This window comes from Brachionichthys hirsutus, chromosome 2 (genome assembly GCF_040956055.1).
Source record: "Brachionichthys hirsutus isolate HB-005 chromosome 2, CSIRO-AGI_Bhir_v1, whole genome shotgun sequence".
NCBI classification, from domain to species: domain Eukaryota; kingdom Metazoa; phylum Chordata; class Actinopteri; order Lophiiformes; family Brachionichthyidae; genus Brachionichthys; species Brachionichthys hirsutus.
The window spans coordinates 4,017,190-4,038,668 of record NC_090898.1 but is presented as its reverse complement, the minus strand read 5'-3'; the positions used below and the strand labels follow the sequence as shown (position 1 = coordinate 4,038,668).

General features: G+C 41.6%; 1 protein-coding gene across 1 annotated transcript; it reads right to left on the bottom strand.

The window, feature by feature from the left end:
• Positions 1 to 2,723: 2,723 nt before the first annotated feature.
• gnb1a (guanine nucleotide binding protein (G protein), beta polypeptide 1a) lies at positions 2,724 to 20,704 on the bottom strand. Its single transcript, XM_068752163.1, has 11 exons — positions 20,363 to 20,704; positions 11,907 to 12,013; positions 10,453 to 10,491; positions 10,209 to 10,315; positions 8,686 to 8,749; positions 7,722 to 7,884; positions 6,231 to 6,297; positions 5,609 to 5,810; positions 4,914 to 5,130; positions 3,606 to 3,719; positions 2,724 to 3,281 (listed from the first exon to the last, which is right to left on the bottom strand). The coding sequence occupies exons 2-10, from the start codon at positions 11,961 to 11,963 to the stop codon at positions 3,613 to 3,615; spliced, it is 1,023 nt and encodes a 340-aa protein (XP_068608264.1). The 5' UTR covers positions 11,964 to 12,013; positions 20,363 to 20,704; the 3' UTR covers positions 2,724 to 3,281; positions 3,606 to 3,612.
• Between the last annotated feature and the right edge of the window lie 775 nt (positions 20,705 to 21,479).

Here is a 21,479-nt window from a genome sequence, read left to right as displayed (position 1 = left end):
ATTTTAGCAGCATAAATTGGTAGCAGGTGAAACTTGTATTCACAGTATATTTCTATGTACCTTCTGGGTAACTGACTCAGTGACTCAAATGAACCGATTCACTTTAGTGAGTGATTCATTCAAACCCGATTCAGTAAAAAGAATCATAGTTCCCATCACTACTGTCAACAGTCGGCCCTTCGCTTCCCGATACGTAATCGCGTAGGTTTAGTATCCACCAATCACAGGCTCCCTCATTGCGACGTCATATTGGACGATTGAACCAGGAACCAGTATCGTAAATTAAGGAACGCGAACTTCTTCTCCTTCAAATTGAGGTTTTGGAAGCAGAAAAAAATTGATACGTGTTAAAAACGGCGCGGCTGACAAAGGACCCGATGCTACAACACGACTGGTCAGAACTCAGAGCATCGCTGGTCCCGTTGAGGGTTCCTGGTACTAGTCCCACCGCAAAGTGGTCTCAACGTCACTTTCTGTGATCAGGATGACCTTCCCAAAAGACAAGTGCTGGTCATTATAGTGACCAGAGACGTTTACACACTGGCTTTTCCATCCTTGTTTCTAAAATAAAGTTGGTCTGGGCCATATATTAAGAGATTGCACACATTTGTAACGTGAATAAATGACATACTGTACTCCCTTTAAAAAAATCGAAATCTCCTTTTATCGCCGATTACTTGTCATTCACTTTGTTAGACATGTCGCCTGCTTCGATAGAAGGCAAATGGAAAATCTGACGTATGGCTGAACAACCCTTCACCTTATAGATGCTAGTGACTCCTGAGGATTCCTATTGTCCTGTCCTTACACTGCAAAGTGTTTCAACAACTTCATCCAACTCAAGATTTGGTTTCATGGCTGAATAGTAGAAATCACACAAGATCGGTGCTTCTCTGATTTGGGCCACTTTCACACGCGGTGCAAAAGAAAAACACCTTAATCCTTGCTAAACAGTTAAAGAAGCGAGTGCCTTGTTTAGTGCCCATTGTGCAATATGCATTTATTGTTCTGCAGCATGCTTGTGCTCAGTGTGACACAAGTCTCACACAAAGCTGAATGTTAACACCCAAGGCTCTGGGGAAGTTACATTTAACTGTATGAACGCCGCCTATAAAGGGTCTTGATATAAAAATGAAATCCATGCGAGTGACAGGAGAGACGAGTCAGCCAGATTCAACTGTGGATAAGAAATGTTTTATTTGACTTAAACATAATTACAAGGAAAGCAAACATTGTAGCCTCGGTGGAAACCAATCCCAGTGAATCACACTCAACACAGTCGTCATCTCAAACTGCTTTTTATTACACCTTAAATAACAGTACATTTTAATATAGTTTCTATCTTGCATCCAGCTTTCGGTTGTACACTGACTGACTTTAAAATTAAATACAAAAGGTGGAAAGGGAACAGTTGGGGGGGGGGGTGCAGAGCTCTACAGTTATTTGATGGAGAAAGAAAAGGAAAGTGAATTTTTTTTTTCCTTTTATTTTTGCCAACTCCAGGCCTAACGCACAATTACAGCACATTTTTGTACAGGATGTCGCAGAGAAAGAAATAACAGAATGGAAAAGTGTCACTACCGCTAAAGAAAGAGCGTTTTGTTTACAAGGGAGGGAACAAGAGGAAATTCTGCCATTCAGATGCTGCAAGACTTATTTATTAGAGGACAGAAAAAAAACCTATTATAAAACATTTTTCTTTGTAAGTGGAATTTTGTTTGCTACAGAAGGAATGAAAATGTATTTGTTCCATTTTGAGATTGTGTGTGTTTAGGTGAATGAATGTACAAATGCATGTGTGTACAATTTAAACATTTACGTTACTTCTTAAAACGTGGAATCCCTCCCAAGTATGGACCAAGTAAACGTTTATGTCGCAGGGTTTGCTTCTCAGGTGCATAGCTTTGACATTTTAGTTGAATCATGTATACACAGAGTAGCCAAAAAAACGAGAAAAAAGAAAAGTATAAATACCATTGTACTGATATATTCAACAGGTTATTTTCTTAAAGAAAAACATCAAAAGGACTTAATTCCATATGCACCTTTTTAAGCAATTCTACAGCATGCGATTCTAAGAGATAACCCACCCATGGCAGACAACCGAAATCTGTTTTCTTCTTCCGTTTTTAACTTAAAAAGTATCAATATCATTATTTTCAAACATTGATTTATACAACATGTCATTCACAGAGTAGTAACTGCATTTCCAAGCACGGAACGGGCACCTCTGTTCAAGAGAGACGTCTAGATTGTAACCAGGCTAACGTGGATGTACGCCCTACCCGACCAAATCACATCACCGGTCCCAACCATGGGCAACAGAAACCAGGGAAAACCAAACAAAATCAAAAGGAGAAGACAAGAAATGGGGAGGGGTGGATTATGATTGGATGGGTTAATCTTCATTTAATTATTCTACACTGTCGCCAGACAAAAAGGTGTAAGAATGGTTAAGATGTTTTTTTTGTTTGTTTTTCGTTTTAAAAACGAGCATTCTTTATCATAAACAGCATGTGCTTGGTTAGTTAACTTTTCTTTAGACATGACTCTATATATGCAAAGTTTAATTTTTGTGCAAACAAAGATCTGTGGACTACACTGGAAACAGAAGAGGTATCATGGGACTAAATACACAGAAGAGCCAGAAGTGGCTGGAGGACTCCCTGCTGAAGCTCAGTTCTCTCACTTTGCCTGCCTGCCTGCCTGCCTGCCTGCCTGCCTGCCCCCCCCCCCCCCCCCCCCCCCCCGTCGGATAAAGCTGGATTTAAATGACACAACCTGCAGGTCCTTTTAGTTTCCAACTGAAAAGACACGAAACAAAGCTTTGATCCTCCTTTTAAACTTTAACCAAGAGCTGATTTATTTCTCTTCAACAAATAAACAAAAATAAACATGGTCATGTTAATAACCTTCACTCAGAGCGCAGGACACGTTTGCCGGGTGGCGGCAACGGCGGTGGTGGTGGGGGGGTTGAAGTTTCACTTACAATACCAGACCATGGCCATGGGAACAATGCACAATTTCCCCTCTGTTTCATTTTGAAACTACTAAATTCCTCAAGCTTTTATTGTAGCTAAATGAGTGACAGACACTTGTGCTCTTTAAATGAGTAGGAGAGAGAGAGAGAGAGAGATATATATATATATATTTTTGCCCTTGATAGTTTTTCGGGGTGTTTGGAGTCAGTATCATGGTGTTCTGAAAAGATTGGATATGCAATAAAATTCAACGTCGTGATGTTGGAATGGTCTTCCACTCAACTTGAGTCCAGATGCCATCTAGAATCAAAGAAAAGAAAAACATTTCGTATCCCGATAATCAATCACACAGTTATGATCAACTCAATCGCCGACTTTTCCATGCGTTGCGTCTCTTAAATCGGTTAGTACGACATGTAACATGCTGAAATCACATTCTAGACGGGGAATTTAACTCTAGTCTACACCATGTAACTGAGGTGATACTGCATTTCATCCCGAGTTTCATAAGTTGCAGTCTTCTTCTTGACCACCAGAGTGCAGTAAGAACAAACTCTAGCTCAGGTTCTCTGTGCCTCCAGCTGTTACGCACTGGACGAACAACAGTCCTAGTTTCTCCCTTACCTTCAGTCTAGTTCCAGATCTTGAGGAAGCTGTCCCAGGACCCTGTTGCCACTGCCATGCCATCGTCAGTCACACCCAGGCAACTCACCCGGTTATCATGACCAGCCAGAACACCTGCAGAGATACACCGAAAGCTTAGAACAGCAGCACATCAGCTTCTGTCTAACACACACCAAGACCTGGATATAAAGACTGCAGAGGCACATCAATCATTTCCAAACTGTGAATTGTAATCAGGTATGTTTCCCATAAGCTGAAACATGGAGTAAAAGGCATAAAGGGCCAAGGAGAAGTGAGTTACAGGTGTTTAGAGTCCTGATACCTGGCTCTGGCGTAAACCACAAAGAGTAACGTACCCAGCAGATGGCACCAGACTGTGTGCTTTTAGATGACGCGTAAAGGCTAACACTGAATCAATAAAATAATCATTATTCCAACCACCCAAATACCCCATTGGTGCGTTTTCGGAATGCGTGGCTCAGATGTGCACCTCCGTATTCACGCCTCCGTAGGAGCTCCTCACTGCTGGAGCTGAGCACACTTGCACAGAAACACACGGGCACACCACACTGCCCCATCTAGTCCACTATAATGAGCACAATCCCAAGCGCAGACTATTATGACATCAAAGCTTTACCGTAACTGTGTCTTTACACTTTTATAGCCTTTGCCTGTACACGCAAGCGCGTTTTACACAGACGTTCATGGTGGGAATGCTGCACTTTAATTACATTTCACCGTTCTGTACAAACATTATGAAAGCCAGCAGCACACGTAACAACAGGAGTAATTTGGTCTTCAGAACAATTACACAAAACACGAAATACTCAAGATATCTGCCACCGACGGAAGACAATCAGAAATAAATTATTTCGGTTGTCGGTTGGAGTCCTTGTTAATTGCACATCCGAGAATTAGTGGCAATTTACAAATGTAAAAAAGAAACACCAAAAAATGACCAAAATATCAAAAATAGGAGATTGAATGAAGTTTCAGGAAAAGTATTTTTTTGGGATCTGCCCAGGAAACCCTCATTTGTGAGAAATAACTTTCACATCATGGAAAGAAATTAAGTTTGCAATCAACAACAAAAGGCTGCAACTCAGCACTTAAATGTTTTGTGCAGAAAGTTTAATGAAAAAAATGTAATAGTTGGAGTTATCCAGAAATTAGAGACACAACAGAACTAATCAAAAATATTGCATGGCAGTAGCTAACAAGGCTACACTAAAGGTCCAGCATCTAACAGACCTACATCGGAACAACAGGTATGTCTGGCTCCACTGTTGAGCCTGAAAAACGTCTCACCCGCACGGTCGGCCTTCAAAGTGTCCCAGACGTTGCAGTTGAAATCGTCATAGCCAGCGAGCAGCAGGCGGCCGCTCTTGGAGAACGCCACGGAGGTGATGCCACAGATGATGTTGTCATGCGAGTAAACCATCAACTCCTGGTCAGCACGCAGATCAAACAGCCGGCAGGTGGCATCGTCTGAGCCCGTAGCAAAGGCGTTGCCATTAGGGAAGAACTGCAACGAGCACCGAGAGAGATTTCATGAGCCACACCTACCTCTGTGCTATTGGTCGATATAAAATGTGGCACCAAAGCATTTCATATTTATGTCCTTCCGGTGATCCAGTTTCTGCGGTCTCACCCACCAAGAGGAAATTGTCTCTTTCTACTCCTCATTTACAGAATCATGATGCAGCATAATATATTTACAGTAATTTAACGTGTCGGCTTATGACTAAACCCTGGGAACCAATTGTGGTCGTAAGTCGACGACCCCCCCGTACACTGAATGAGCCCGGTATCAGCTGCAGCATAATGCGACAGCGTCAACACCACTTTTGAAAGAAAAAAATTCAAATGTAGTGTCATTGTATTGCAGCCTGACTTTACTGTCACTTTACTTGAACAGGACCCAAAACGTCCCAAAACATGCAAGGAAGCGTGTGTGTGTGTGTGTGTGTGTCTGTGTGTGTGTGTGTGTGTGGGGGCCATACGCAGATAGCGTTGATGTCCGACTCGTGGCCAGTGAAGGTCTGTCTGCACATTCCTTCTCTGATGTCCCAGAGCTTGGCTGAGGCATCGCAGGCCCCAGAGACAAACAGCCTGGTGTCAGGTGCCAGGGAGAGACTCATGACATCACCAGTGTGACCAGCAAATGTTGTCGTCTGCTGACCAGTCTCAATATCCCACAGAGCACTGCAAGACATCAGGAAGAACACTGTTCACACAGCGATCCACAAGAGCAACAAATACAGCCAAATCTAGAGCTTAATGTTCAATGGATCAGTTGAAGGGGAAACCGATTAACCCACGAGGCAATGTGGGGGCTGTTTTGAGTCCGTTTAAAGCCCGCCCGCCTCTGGGTCGATGGGCCCCAATAGCAGGTTATAGCAGACATTGGTGGAGATTCTTAATATTGGCCAGGAACGCTAGTGTGGCTGTAATTCTTCATTAAAAAGAGAGGAAACATTTTACACTACAACACAAAATAATCTGATAACCCTATGCCCAATCCTACAGGCAACATTTCAAATGAACTCTATTAAACAAACACTTTAGTGAGCGAGTCCCTGGGAGGTTTTATTGCACCACACTATATGCAATACCACAACTCACCAGGTGGTGTCTCCAGAACTGGTAACAATCTGGTTGTCATCCAGGAAGCGACAGCAGGACAGGTAACCTGACAGGAGAGAAACACGAAACACGGATTGACAAAGTAATTTATGATGGAACTAATTTCCTACAGGGCAGAGTCGATTACTTTCCACATACAGAAGGAAATTCCTAATTATTAGATCATACAATCGGTGCAGCAAAATAGGGAAGAATAAATAATTTACAAACGGCAATGGAAAAAAACATTTTTTTCTCACTATTCAAATTTTACTTCCATGATTCATCCTTCACACACTGGCGAAACGCATGCAGGCCTCCCTACTGCAAGGAAACTAGAAATAAAATGCTGACACACTTCCTGCATCATGCAACACTGATCGGCTGAATATACTCTTTCCCTCAGAGCTCAAGATAGTTAAGCCAACTCCTATTATAGAAAAAGACATGTGACAATAATACCTATTGGAAAAAGTAAGAATTTTAAACTGAATCAAAAATATACAGCAAACCAGAAAGGCACCGAGGGAACAATGACTACATCAATATATTCCCCCAAAGCATTAGATTAAAAAAATAATAATATTGCTTACATTAGAATAAAATCATGACCTCTTCTGAAAATGCAACTCAAATGAAATTCTACTTTTCTTTTGTAGAAGGTAGAAATATGTGCAAAACACTTAAACCGTCACATTTTCACTTCCCGATTTCAGCCAAAGTCAACAAAATTTTCAAATGACCAGAAATATGTAATCTTCAAAACAAAGACAAATTACAAAAACCCACACAAAATGTGTCCAATGAACGCACTGTTCCATTACAACATATCATCCAGGGCGACTCATCCTGTCACATTTTCTACTGATGTTTCACATTTACAAGCAATATATTACTGCAATGAGTACAGAATGAATGATTTAAAACAAACATTCTCTGTACATGTACTGCTAACAGAATGTGTACAGTAAACACCAGCAGAGGCTACAGTCTAGAGAATCGGGCGATGCTGAAAGGACTCTGAATTCCTAATTGTTTGCCTATCATGGACTGTACAGCTTTTTTTCTTTATAATCTATTTTGTTTTTCTTTGGTCACAAATCTGCTTGATAAATGATAAATAAATACATAAAATGAATAAAATGTCTTACACCTGACAATTCCACCGGATGACCTGCAAAAAGCGACAAGTTATATATTACGTTTGATGCCAAGGTGTGTTCTCAAAAACGTTAAGGGGTTAAAGAGCCGAGTAAACAGAGCAGCTGTGAGGAAACCTCGTTGTTTGTCTCTTGTACTATTAATGACAGGTTAGTAGAGACATCATTACCCAAAGCAAGTGAGAACTCCAAAGACAACTTGTATTGTCCCATGGCTCAGATTATTATCTGCACTGAAGAGGACATACTGACTACCTGCACAGTTACGAGCAAATGGTTAAGGCATTCCAAAAAACCTTGGCATTGATGGGTCAATAGCCGTGCAACCTACCCGTGTGTCCGGCCAGCTCACGGCTGACGCGCACATTCCCCTCACGTGTCTTCAAGTTGTATATGGAGCAGATGTTGTCCAAGCCGCCACAGGCAACGTAGTTCCCAGAAGGGGCATAGGCGCACGTCATCACCCAGGAAGAGCGTAACGGGATGGCGTGGACCTGAACAGGAGAGAGAGGGACATTTAAAATTGGACAGTATGCTTTGACAGAGCATGTTGAACCCCATAACTCTCGACTTGGCACTCTCAAAACTCTTGAGAATTATTTTAGAAAGAACCCTGCACTAAATCAAAATAACTACCAGAAAGAAACAACTGATGATTACTATTATTACGCCTTTGTCACGCTACATGACCTTCAAAAGAAGCAAGTGACACTTGTCCCATTACAGAAATCTCTCTCTTCTGACTTGCACAATACAGGACCGATCAATCCTAGAAGAGTACGTCTAATCTAGCAATTACACAGGATGTCATGTCATACCATACACAGGATAGTTTACTTTCCTACAAAATGTCAAGTCATGATGCTAAACCAATTCATTCTGATAGGGACTATCGTTTATTTTTATAAATTATTACTGTTGTAGTTATTATAATTAATGACTCCTCTCCCCCAGCATATGTCTGCTCTCATTGGCTGCAGCTTTTTACAACACTGCAAACAGATCTGCGTTAGATTACGCTCTTTTGTCACTGATCGGCAAAATGTATGGTTAACCTGAAAACCCCTCGTCAAACCAAGTCTTTGCGTTTGACATCTCACACTCTGTCTCTAGGTTCCGGATTTGATCATTCATTTGTGGCAAGGTGTTAAGCAACAAGGTATTACAGAAACTTTGGAACTATAAGCCAAATGGGGGGTTGCATTCGGTTCAACTCAAACTACCTTTAGGCAAATAAACAGTCTGATATTCCATTCTATGTCATATCATTGTTCCTTGGAATATGATATTTTTACCTTGTTTGTGGTGTAGCTGTCCCAAATAATAAGTTTGCCATCCTGGGAGGCGCTGACCAAAAGCCTGATGGAAAAAGAAAGAAAGAAAGACAGACATTAATCTCCTGCTTTAATCTCCAGTCACTTGAAATCTGAGAAAACAGGATTTTGAGTTTGAAGAAGCCAAAACATATTATTATAGTTGGATGAAACAAGTTGCCAGTCTGGTTAATGTCAATTTGGAACATGCCTTTTCTTTCTCCGTTCTGTGATGGGTATGTTTCTTTATAAAAAAAAAAATGCTAAATATCGGTACGCAATTGCAGTCATCGGTCAGCATTTGAAATGGACAGGCCACAACATTGATACCCAAGTAGGGAAACATGTTTGGGAAGCAACTTACAAGCTTTTAATATAACACATCTGCACAAGACAATGAGAGAAATGTTTAAAATCTGCTCATTTGTCTTAGTACAAAATCACAGCAGTTCTGCAAATGGGCCGTGCTAATCTTAAAATGCCGTCGGGGTATGCAGACTCATTTCTGTGTATTTTTATTCCGTATTAGGTACTTTCTAAAACTATCTGTAGATATAGATATATAGACATGTATCCAGAATCTGCCGGCTGGTAAGAATAGTTATTGTTATAAAGATTAATTATTTCATCTCTCAGGTACTGCTATGACTGTTCTGCCATCTGGGTGAATCCAGCAAGCGTAACCACAGCGATGGCTCCAATGCACTTAGGTGCAGGGAAAGGAGTGATCACACAAAGGAGTCTGATGAGACTGCGCACGTCTTAATTACCAGTGTGCATGCACTCCCTCCAGCAGATAATCAAGTAGGGACAAAACGGTCTGCGATGGAAATTTCATCTTAAAAACCTGAACAATTAATTGAAGTCAGATAATCAAAGCATTAGATGATTTCCACAGCAGAAAAACATCAGATTAGGTCCCATATTCGATCAAATATAATGCTTTGATCAGAACAGAGCCCAGACATTGAAAAGGTAAGGAATAAACACCCATTGTTCAGTTTAATTATATACAACCTCAATTGTTTTTGCCTGTTAAATTGCACACAGTATATGTCATTGTTGTTTAATAACATGACTTAAAACACAAGACATGGTCATGATGACAGTTCAGTGAATGCTCCAACACTCTGGTAGGTGCAACTTCATCTCCCTCACCTACAAAGTTTCAACACAACTGACTCCATCTTGAGTATTTTTCCTATCCACATACCTTCAAAGCAGACAAACACACAAGACAACGACAACACGCACGCAAACACACACACACTGCTTTCAACACACAATACACTAACACTGCTGTCCATCTTCCACTGTGTTAATCTGATCAAATGGTTTGGACAGATGAAGGTGAACAGCCTCGGGATGCATTGAAATAAACTCGCGCAAAGACAGTTCAGTTTGCTTTTATATATCAATTTATATATCAATTTCCGACATTTGGGTGAAGGCCTGATTGGAAGAAATAATTGATCAACAGAGAGAATGGTGTTGAATGACATTACCTTGAGTCGGTGCCCCAGTGCATGGCATAGATTTTAGCCAGATGCCCCCTCAAAGTCCTTCTAGTACGCATCTGAATTCGGCCAACAGGGTCGATGTTAGCTGTGATCTAAATGAGATTAAAATGAGAATCACTAGAAGGCTCTATACGGTGATCCAAACGAGAGGAGTCGTTTCTGACAAATAATTTGTTTTTATAGATCAAAAATAAATTATGTTAAGATAAAACTAAGAATTTATCCTTACCTGAGATAGGGTAGCATCCGCACACGCTTTCCTGGCATCCTGAAATAAAACCCAACCAAATCCATTTCAGATTACTCTTCATTATTTAGTATCACTGAATCAAGCTATGGGAGTTCGTGATTTTATATAAATAGAAAGCATTAATGATACAGCCTGAACCAAAGAAGTATCCTTTTAATGTTGGTAATACTACCAACTACTGTACTTTCGAATTGTCCCGTGAAGGGTCGCCACAGCAAATCAACGTTTTCCACTCACTTCACCCTGTCCTCTGCATCGTCCTCCCCAACACCAGCCACTCTCATGTCCTCCCTCACTACGTCCATGTATCTTCTCCTGGGTCGACCTCTAGCCCTGTTCCCTGGCAGCTCCATCCTCAGCATCCTTCTACCGATATAGTCCCTGTCTCTCCTCTGGACATGTCCAAACCACCAAAGTCTGGTCTCTCTGACCTTATGTCCAAAACATCTAGCCTTCACTGTCCCTGACCTCACCACTGTCTTGTAGACCTTTCCTTTCATCTCTGAAACTCGTCCATCACAGAGCACGTCTAATACGTTCCTCCACACATTCCAGCCTGCCTGATCCTTCTCTTCCTTTCCACATTCTCCATCTGCGCTGTTGACCCGAGGTACCTGAAGTCCTCTACCACCTTCTTTACATCTATTCCTTGTAACTTCACTCTTCCCCCTGGGACCTTCTCATTTACACACATGCACTCTGTTTTACTCCTGCTCACCCTCATTCCTCTCTTTTCTAGAGCAGACCTCCACTTCTCTAAATTCTCCTCCACCTGCTTCCTGCTCTCACTGCAGATCACAATGTAATCTGCAAACATCATATTCCAAGGGGCTTCCCCTCTCACCTCATCTGTTAGTCTATCCATCACCATGGCAAACAAAAAGGGGCTCAGAGCTGGTCATAAAAGCCCTATAATGGTACTATCTAGACATACCAACATATTTAAAACTGTACGTGTTAGTAACCGTCTCAATAACACGTAACAAATGTCACTCAAATTATGGTGAATTACAAGCAAAATAAATAACTAAATGCACCGTCATAAGTATTCACATTTACATCACTACAATGATGTTGGTATGAAAATGATTAGTGACTCAGTGGAATATAGTCACCCCACTGCTGTGGTGATTTACAGCACTGAGGCCCATAGCTTATGTGAATTAGATTATTTAAATCAATGACACTTTAACATATGATGTAAAATATGTTGCAGCTTTCTCAACCCAAGATTATTCCTAGATGCACTGGCATTTAAAAAAACCCAAACATTTTAACTACCTCATCGACAGGATACAGCCGAGTGAAAAGTTCATCAACATTGGTTTGAAACAACAGGGTCTAGAGCAAGAAACCTAATTGACAAGATGTCGGTCTGGATTTTTAAACAGAAAATTAACACCAGACAGACTTGAGGAAAATAAAGGACTTACTCTGATCTGGTTCTTGAGCTGCTCAGCCTCCTGGCGTAGCTGATCCAGTTCACTCATTTTCTTCTTCTAATAGTGTGCCGTGCTCCGCCGCCGAGACTCTTGCTGATCTGGAGGAGAAAGGAAATTAGTGTCTCAACTTATATACCACATGATGTAAATTTCATTTTAGCAGCAATACAGAAATATACTATTAATTAATACAATTAAATACTACAAACGCTGGTGTACCGTGTTACATGAAAGACCATCGGCAAAATGCAAAAGATGGTCTGTGCATTGTGTCGTGTAACTGATTTATGTAAACCGATTTATCAGAACATTGCAGGTAAAATCAGATTGTATTTTAAAATCCACCTGTGATGACCCGGACAAAGAATCACAACAGTCCAACACTTTCTAGACAACTTAAGACTTGTCCTTGCCAGCTTGAAACCTTGTTACCTAGCAACAAGCTATAGGCAGCTACTTTAGGCCTTTTACTTTTGATCCACTACCCAAATACCATCAACACCTCTTGGCCACATCGACCAGCTGATAACCAATCCTCAACAACTGATGCAAGAAAAAAGGGGAAAAAAAGAAGCCATCAACATGGCAAACATTTGTTCTTGTAGTCATCACTGATCTGCCAAAACAAAGCAAGGATTAAGAGGTTAATATTAATAAAATGGCAACACTACAAACCCTAGATGCTCAAATGATGGACAGTTTGGCAAAACTCTCAATGCTATGGTATCTGGACTCTAAACTCTCCTCCAATGTCATCGCCGTAATCCTTGGACACAGTTGATTCAGCTCCTCCAGCCAAATCCGGTTAAGACAAAACCTGCTGATGATCCTAAAAGCAGTGGCTATTCCGCTGACCCCAATCCTCTGGCTGACGCTTGAAACACTTTCACTCTCCACAGACAGAAGATGAGCTACACTTAAACCAAAAAAAATAAATGTATTGTAAGAATTACCCATGACAAGACATCGTAAAAAAGCATTAGTACTTTGAATAAGTTTAAGTCAGAAAATCAGTGGACAAAGCTCGAGGGAAAAAAAAGCTATCCAACGACAGCGTCAAACTCAGGGATGCGTTGAATGGCTCAAGTGGACTAAATGAAAGAAGTCTACCTTTCTAATGATTTCTTCTCTCACTCATTCCAATATTAATTGCCCTGAGAATATTATGTAACTACCCATCTTTTTTGTTTTTTGAGAAAATACAGCTTAATTATCACCTATCTGTCAGAATACCTCAGGCCCTATTCCTACGACAACTACATCTTACCTCACCTCTTTGGTCTCCGGTTGTGATAAAGGTCCTTTGTCCTAGAGGGTGCAGAGACCTTCTGACTGAACACTTTCAAGTGCCTGAGATCTCAGTAGCTACCCATCACCTGATTGGCCAGAACTGTTAAATGGGTCTGCATTTATGCAAGGCGCCTTAACCCTTAATCTCGGTGATAAAACTGTCTCATGGCAATATTAATAGGTAATTGTTGTCTGGTTAGGTTGTCTACCTTGTATCAGGCCTTTGTGAAAGAGATAGTGTAAGCTCAAAAGGTTACAATAAGAAATATCAGCAGCACCCATAGATATTGGAACCTAAAAATAAACCATACTGTGAACCTGTGCTATAATATTTACTGTGGCAAGAGATCTTGTCCTGATATACTTTAGGTTAATCAGATTCAAAAACTGTAACCTGGTGTGACAATTCATTAAAAATGATGACACACCTAACAAAGCAACCTGCCACTGTAAAGTAGTAGTATAAGCTAAAATGTGTCCACGTTGAATTATTGCCCTTTGTCCGTCCTAAAGTTTACTTTGTAAACACCATCATCTTTCAGATACAGAACATATAATACATCAACTTCGCACGAACAACAAGAGATTCTGCTCCCTAAAACGATCTCTCCTGAAGCACAATTTTCCCATGGTCCAGAAATGATGGGAGGAGTCTACCAATGCTAAAGTTTGCTAACTAATTCTGCTAGCATTGTGGCTGTGACAAAACGTGAACCGAATCCATTAGCACTGGCTGTCTGGAACTTCAAGCTGAAGCAGCAGGGAATATAACCGGTCTGCAGCCTTTTGTGAGATTTACGTATTGACGTTCAATACATAAATATATCCCAAGTACAGAGTATAATAAAAGACTGGATATGGGAAATGTTTAACAAGTAGAAGTCAACAGCCCAATTGAGTGAGATAGGCTTATTTTTCATTTCTACCGCTTTGCCAGGTGTGCCACTGGGGTATTTTAGTAAATTAAAGCGCAACACGATCTTTGGGAGCAGCATCACATGGTTGAAAGGGGCAGTCGTCGATTGGACAAAGTAGGGGAAGAAATCCCTCCCTCTCCCATGTTTGTTTTGGTGTGTGTGTGTGTGCACTGTACTTCCTCTACCCTAGATGCACTACGTATAGTGTTACTACGTACATTCGTCGTGTGTTTGGTCCGGTGAGCTTTCACACTGCATACAAACCGAGCAAACAAACAGAGACCCACGTTTTCACTGATTCAGTTTGCTTGTTTGGTCGGCATCAGAGTTCGGATGAGCACACCTACCCAAACAAAGCGGCCTATCCGAGGAAACGAACTCTGGTCTGTTTAAAGTGGACCAAACAGCTCTGGTATGAAAGCGACCCTAGTCTGTTAAAAAAGAATCTGGTTTTGAGAAAATCTAATGTTCATTTTAAATCCATGAAATATAAATTAATCCCTTATGACCAAAATCACGAAATAAGATGATGCTCGTTGTAGGCAAAGTTTACTAATATAATCAGAGGGGCGATTCAGAGCATTTTCTTACCCATGCGCTAGCGGGAGCATTGAAATCACTGCCAGTGCAACAGATACAGTTGATTTTGCTGCCTTCTCATTTCTGGTATCTATTTTTAGAGTGGTAGTGGTGGAGGAGAAAGGGGAGGGAAGCAGACTTCACATTTTCCAGCCACTCCAATCAACACTGACATCTCAGGCAAAACGGTGACAAGGAGAGGGGAAGTGAAATTTGACTCCACACACAAACACTTAATTTGTATTACTCCTGTCGATCTGGCAATGATAACAGTAACAATTAATTCCCACACTACACATTTACAGTATAAGATGGGAGTTAGGGAATGTTACCAGGAACAGATGAATACATTTTGGTGATGATCCACTAGAGATCCTGGATTCTGGATCACTTTGAAATTTTTGTTAACATTGCAGTCAATAGAGCTTCAACATGTGTTCCTCAGTATTTCGGTTGATTATTGACCGACGTTTATGGAATTTGACACAATCTCTATCTGACCACTGAATTTTATCTGGATCAGATTGCAGATATTATCAAGACGTTTTTTTTTTTTGTTTTTTTTTATTATTATTTTTTAAATCGGGGTACACTTTTTTTCAGCCTACTGTGCATTTTATATTAGAGATAGATTTCTATAGCTCAGTCAATTTTGCATTGAGCATGTGAACGGATTTGTTTGCTCTACCAAGCAGGTAATCCTGCTAGGAGACAAACAGACGTCTGTTAGCAGGATTACAGATAAACTGCTGGATGGATCTTGATTGAAAAAATCTGACAATGGGTCTTTGTCTAACATTGCAAAAACATTTTGAGACTGATCTGTATACCTGCCTGAAGGAGAAAAAAAATCCAGATTTTCCCATTTATATATAACAGATAAATTTAAACGGATTTATTTATCTTGTCAACTATGAATCAAAGTCACTCACCAAAAATCAGTCAAAAAGGGGTCTGATAGGCACTTCATGCGAAATGTCTTCGGATCTGATCCAGAATGAGGTCAGGAAAACATATTACATTTTTAAATTGAAACCCCCAGTTACAGATTAAGAAGTCAGGTAAAAATACACATCAACTCCAATTCAATTTAGCTTTTTATGGTTGGTGTGTAAAGATACCAAGAACAATTTATAACCTTTTGATGATTATCTGAATCACAATATCGATTGTGTAAATCTAATTACAAGGGAAATGAGCTGCTTGGCAGAGGTTTGAGCTTGCTGAGTGCTTTTCTAGTTAAATTTAAAATCTATTGAAGTTAAACCTTGGAAGTTATATGAATGATAAAAACTAACAGGCAACCAGACAAATGAAATGTTTAGTCAATTACATTTGGAAAACAATTAAAAGACTGAATTACAGTAGACAAAAAAGCTCCACCATGATGACAGGATGCGGCAGACATTGACATGTTCTGGTGCACCAGAGGATAGAGGCAAGCTGGAGGATAGAGTGAGATTAAACTAATGAGAATGAACAAGCAGAGGACAATCGGGAGGGGAGCTGCTAATTAACCCCTTTGTGAAGGGGAGCAAGGATTAGCAAGATCCCAGCATTTTACACTGAGCAGAGGAGGCCTAAATGTACTTTGGGAAGGCCAAAGTTATTAAAGAATATTTAAAAGCATTCTTCAAGCCCTCTCGCCACTCTCACATTGACTTAGGTTAACTTCATAATTCACTCAACCTCTCGAGTTAAACACGACATCCAAATATGTAACTACTAAACTGGCAAAATCATAACTCACAAAAGTACTGGGGCAGCTGTGGCTTGAAAAGTGCATTGATCATAATTGAAACTTGCACGCACTAAAAATAAATGCACAATCTGATGTAACAGGAACTGGATATTCCTGATTAGAACAATTCACTTGTGTCAGCTTTATTTTTCTATCTTTAATATTTGGATTACATAAACAAAGCTAGATTCTAAGCGTACAAGTCTCTTTTTTTCTGATTGGTGGGTAAGTGCTGCTGGGAAGTGATGCATAGTAAATATAGCTGAAACACAAGCAGGCCAAAAAAGAGGAAGGAACAAGAGGGCTGATGATGCAGGAAAAGAAGACAGAAGGGATTGCTGCAGGGCTCTAGTTAAAAGCACCATGCAACGTCATTCACTGTGCTATTCTCGCCAACGAGCACATTCACTTTATATGTTGACATTTTTGGTATGGGGGGGGGGGGGGGGGAGGTTGAATTAGCACTCTGTCCAACTATTGATTTCAGTGACAGCGACCTTGTCAGTTTAACAGATGCTTTTTACTATCCAAAGCTACTATTCTCAACTCTCAAAAAAATGCAAGGATAAATTACAGCCCTGAGAATGAAGAGTTCAGGGCCGATCAACTCATTGTTAAATGCAGCACAAAAATACAGTGACCTGAGTGCAATACTAAAGTAGCAACAGTTGCCTCCTTCTGGCAAAGGAAACATGGATGCAAATCGTGACTGTATGAGGAGCCGGAGAGGCTGCTGGACAATGAGTGAAATGAGCCGACTGACCAGTTCTCCCCAAAACTATACGTAACTATAACTCTAATGAACAAATGTTTACAAACTTTGGACTATTCTTTTAATTAATTCCTGTACCGTCCGAGTAGAAAGTGGACTTCAAAATCTTATGGGCCACAGGCAGGTCAAGAGCAAAGAGATAATTTTTGCTTGAGAAAATACAGAAGACAATGTTAACTTTTAAGCTTCAATAAATGGGCAATACATTTGTGTTTGGGCTGTGGCTGAGTTCTAGGAATTAACACGGGACACAGTTAACATTGGCTCCCTTCCCATACCCTAGACTGACTAAAGATTGAATTTCACTTTTTGGTATTATCCAAGACTAACAATATAATCCTATTCACATTATCCACATGCAGATTAAAAAGAAAAACATACCTATCGGTTGAAAATAATTTCTTTAAAAGCCAAACTAACAGCCAATAAGCTTTTGAGGCAGATTTATCCCACATCAGTTTGAGCAATGCATTAATATCAAGATCATCTTTTTGGGAAATATGCCATCCCCTTGTAATGAATGAAAAGCCTTGACGTGCTCTTGCCAGTGTTACAAATTGTAATTTTTTCATTTTGTAGACCATTTAACCAACATAAATATTATCCTAAATAATAGCAAGACTTAGACTTCAGAAATGTGGAGAACACAAACCACTGCCCTTTCAGTTTTTTTTATAGACAGACATTTGCTGCCCCCCCCCCCCCTCAATTACCTGTAACTTGCAACTCCAGACAGCTTTGAGACAAATATGTAGAATCTCCCTGCTTCAAATCAGATGGTGAGTTTCATATAAAACATTAAAAATCCCCATAAAATCACAAATACTAATTGTAGTTGTCGTGTACCCTGTATTCAGGTTCACAAACCCCTTCTCAACCACGCTGTCCGGTATACGAGGGCTGCATATTGGATTAACTTGAGCAGGAAACACGTCAGCTTTAAACCGTTTTAATACAAATACATTGTCTATAATTTTACGATGGGGAAATCAAAGAAATATAGCCCGCCAGCCCTGGAGCCACTGGACGTTCGGCAGCTGCCTCAGTCCAGGAAACAGCGGCGATGAGAAAGGCTTCGAACGCCATCTTGTTCATTGCAGCTGCTTCGGGCCCTGATACAGGAGCCCATTCATTCGAGGAGGCGGAGGGAGCGCAAACGGGGAAAATGAATTCATTTCGGGAACCAGTTAACACAAATAACACTTAAAAAAAAATGTAGAACGTTTACTTAAGCCATGAGAAACCTGTTGTATTCATGACGGACTATTCTAAATGTAACATAATGTACATGGCAGCAACTTGGTCAAAGTGGTTAGCCTGTGGTTAGCCTGTAGCTTGCCGCCACTGACTCGTCGCTAAACCACCTCTGCAAACATTTGCGACTAAATACACCATCGAATCTGCGTCTATTCTGGCGTGCTAACCATTATTTTACACTTTATCGGGGTCGTTTCGGGATCGGGCTTCAAATGCAGAGAAGTGAAGCGGCCCGATGAGGCAAAGTCAATGTAGCAGCTAACAACTCGCGCTGCCAGCGAGCAGGCATCGAGATAAACAGATTGATCAAATCCAATTAACCAATGCGGTTTAAAGTCGTCCCAATCCGGTTTAAAGTCGTCCCAACGCTTGTGTGAACAACGTCTTCGCCTCGACGTCATACCGCTCGTGCAGCTATGGCGTCCGCAGCGACGCTGAGCGATCTCAGGTCCGTGTCGCCACAGCTGCAGACTTCTACCGGCATTATGCATGTTACAAACTATTACGATCACAAATTAGTTTCATTTTCAGCATCATGAGAGTCCATGGAGCCCCGGTTGAAGGACTCAGCGTGGTCATTTCAACGATTAGCCTGCATCTACCACGGTTTCGATTCTCTGCATATCAACGAGCCCCAACATCGAGAACCACGTCCCCGTAGCAAAGAACACAATCCGCAGTCCAGCGAGGGCGATAGACCCTTCACGGGTAATACCCGCCGCTTATATTCGGGGACATCGTTCTTGCTGCCACGGTGGAGTTCTACACACCCAGATCAACCAGGCCAGGCCGTCAACCAAGGCTCCGGCCACTGCTGGCTCACTTGTACGGGCTGGCTACGACATAGCGGGGGTGGCGGGGAGTCTGTCCATCGGTGCAGGAGCCATTTTTTTTTTTTTTTGACTCCGTTAGCAATTACACATTTTAAACACGAGTGGAAGTTGAGCCAAAGTGTTCGTGTTTATTGGAATTGTGCAAGAGTAATAACCTGCGAGTTTATAGTAATCATCTTTAATGGTCGAAAGGAGTTTGTCGGTACAGTAACGATGACATACGTGCGAACATTTAGCTTTAGGTAACGGACCAACACACCGCTCTCAATGCTCGTTTGAAGCTCCGAGCAGCGGCACGTCAAGTACTTTGCTTCTGTAAAATGGTAAATAAAGTATAGCTGACAGAATAAACTCAACAACTTATTTAAAGGAGGACTCAAAGGCTGCAGAAGGGATCTGGCTAGTGCCGCTATAGCAGCTTCATCAGATATAAGAAGCTCACTGGACGTTACGACCATTTGTCACCTGCAGCGCAGGGGTCTCCAACTGTGACCCCCACCCAGCCATTCCGCTGGAAGCTAACAGCGGGCTAGCTAACGGGGACCCCCACCCAGCCATTCCGCTGGAAGCTAACAGGGGGCTAGCTAACGGGGACCCCCACCCAGCCATCCCACTGGAAGCTACCCGCGGGCTAGCTAACGGGGACCCCCACCCAGCCATTCCGCTGGAAGCTAACAGCGGGCTAGCTAACGGGGACCCCCACCCAGCCATTCCGCTGGAAGCTAACAGGGGGCTAGCTAACGGGGACCCCCACCCAGTCATTCCACTGGAAGCTAAAGCGGGCTAGCTAACGGGGACCCCCACCCAGTCATTCCACTGGAAGCTAAAGCGGGCTAGCTAACGGGGACCCCCACCCAGCCATTCCGCTGGAAGCTAACAGCGGGCTAGCTAACGGGGACCCCCACCCAGCCATTCCACTGGAAGCTAACAGCGGGCTAGCTAACGGGGGAGCCACTCAGCCCATGTTAACCCTTCGTTTATATTTCCTGCCCGACAGACTGGCCAAGCGCAGTTAATCTCCTGTAGTAACATTTCGGGCAGCAAATAAATACACTTACCTGCGTTCAATCGAGGGTGCCCGTTGTTTATATCACATTGGCTGGAAACAGCGAAATCTCGTCTCTCCTCTCACCGTCCAGGAGCTCAGATTTAGCTCGTTTAGCTACCGAGGAGCGGCACTCCCCGAACCCAGTTTTTGAGCCGCCGAGGAGGGGGGGGTGACACACCGGCGCAGACAAGGCGCTGTTCACCCAAACAGAAGCGTCAAAGTCCCGTCTCGGCGTCCTTCCTTCTCAACGCAATGTCCACCTAATCCACAAAAACACCTCCTTTCTCGTCTTTCCCAGCGTCGTCGTCCTTCTTTTTTCTTCCTTCACGCCAGGACCTCAGTCGCTTCTTCCTCCGGCCATCAAACAGCAGAGATGGGCGCGGTAACCCTGCACTCAGGTCTGGGAAACCCCACGTATGGCAGCGTCAGAACGTCCGCCGACAGATCAGGAAATACTTCCATTTAAAGAGTTTTTAATCTCACAAATAAATACATTTTAATTCTGTTGATTTGTGCATATGATGAATTTAAATCAGATGTGATCATCCGCCAATAAAGATTTAACAACCTTCAAGCACAGCCACGTTGATGAGAAATACGCTCACCGCAATTTACCTACAGATATTAATTGATTATTAATTTTTTAAAATCAAAAGCCCACAATACTTGTGTCTAACCATAACAAAAACTGGTTATCTTATTTAAATATATGGGTTTTTTTTCTGTGTGCCTTCACATTGATTCTGTGGAAGACTCCTGGAAAATGAATTCCATGGCGGTACAACAGGAAAAGCTACTTCTCGCCAATACTACTGTCTTATTTGCAAACCAAACAAGACAGTGCTACACATTTGAATACAGCGATGAATACACTCTCCTGCAGGGATGCATGGAGTTAGCGCAACTTGCAAATGTATTCAATACGTGTTTAACGTGTGCCTTATTTTGTCTTAAAAAGATATTATTTTGATGTGACTAGTTTAAACACTATTAAAGTACTAATATTTTTTTTACCTTAACTGGTAGTTTGTTGAAACTTTACAGCTATATCTTATGTTTATATTTCTACACTGTATTTATAATTTTTTGCACTATAAAGACAAGTGGTAGAGCACTTCCTTTGCGTG

Coding starts and splice junctions, on each gene's coding strand:
- gnb1a (XM_068752163.1), bottom strand. CDS start 11,963: ATGAGTGAACTGGATCAGCTACGCCAGGAGGCTGAGCAGCTCAAGAAC. Junction 7,885..8,685: donor ACAGCTACACCACAAACAAG/GTAAAAATATCA, acceptor TCTCCTGTTCAG/GTCCACGCCATCCCGTTACG. Junction 5,131..5,608: donor CGGACATCAACGCTATCTGC/GTATGGCCCCCA, acceptor TGCTCGTTGCAG/TTCTTCCCTAATGGCAACGC.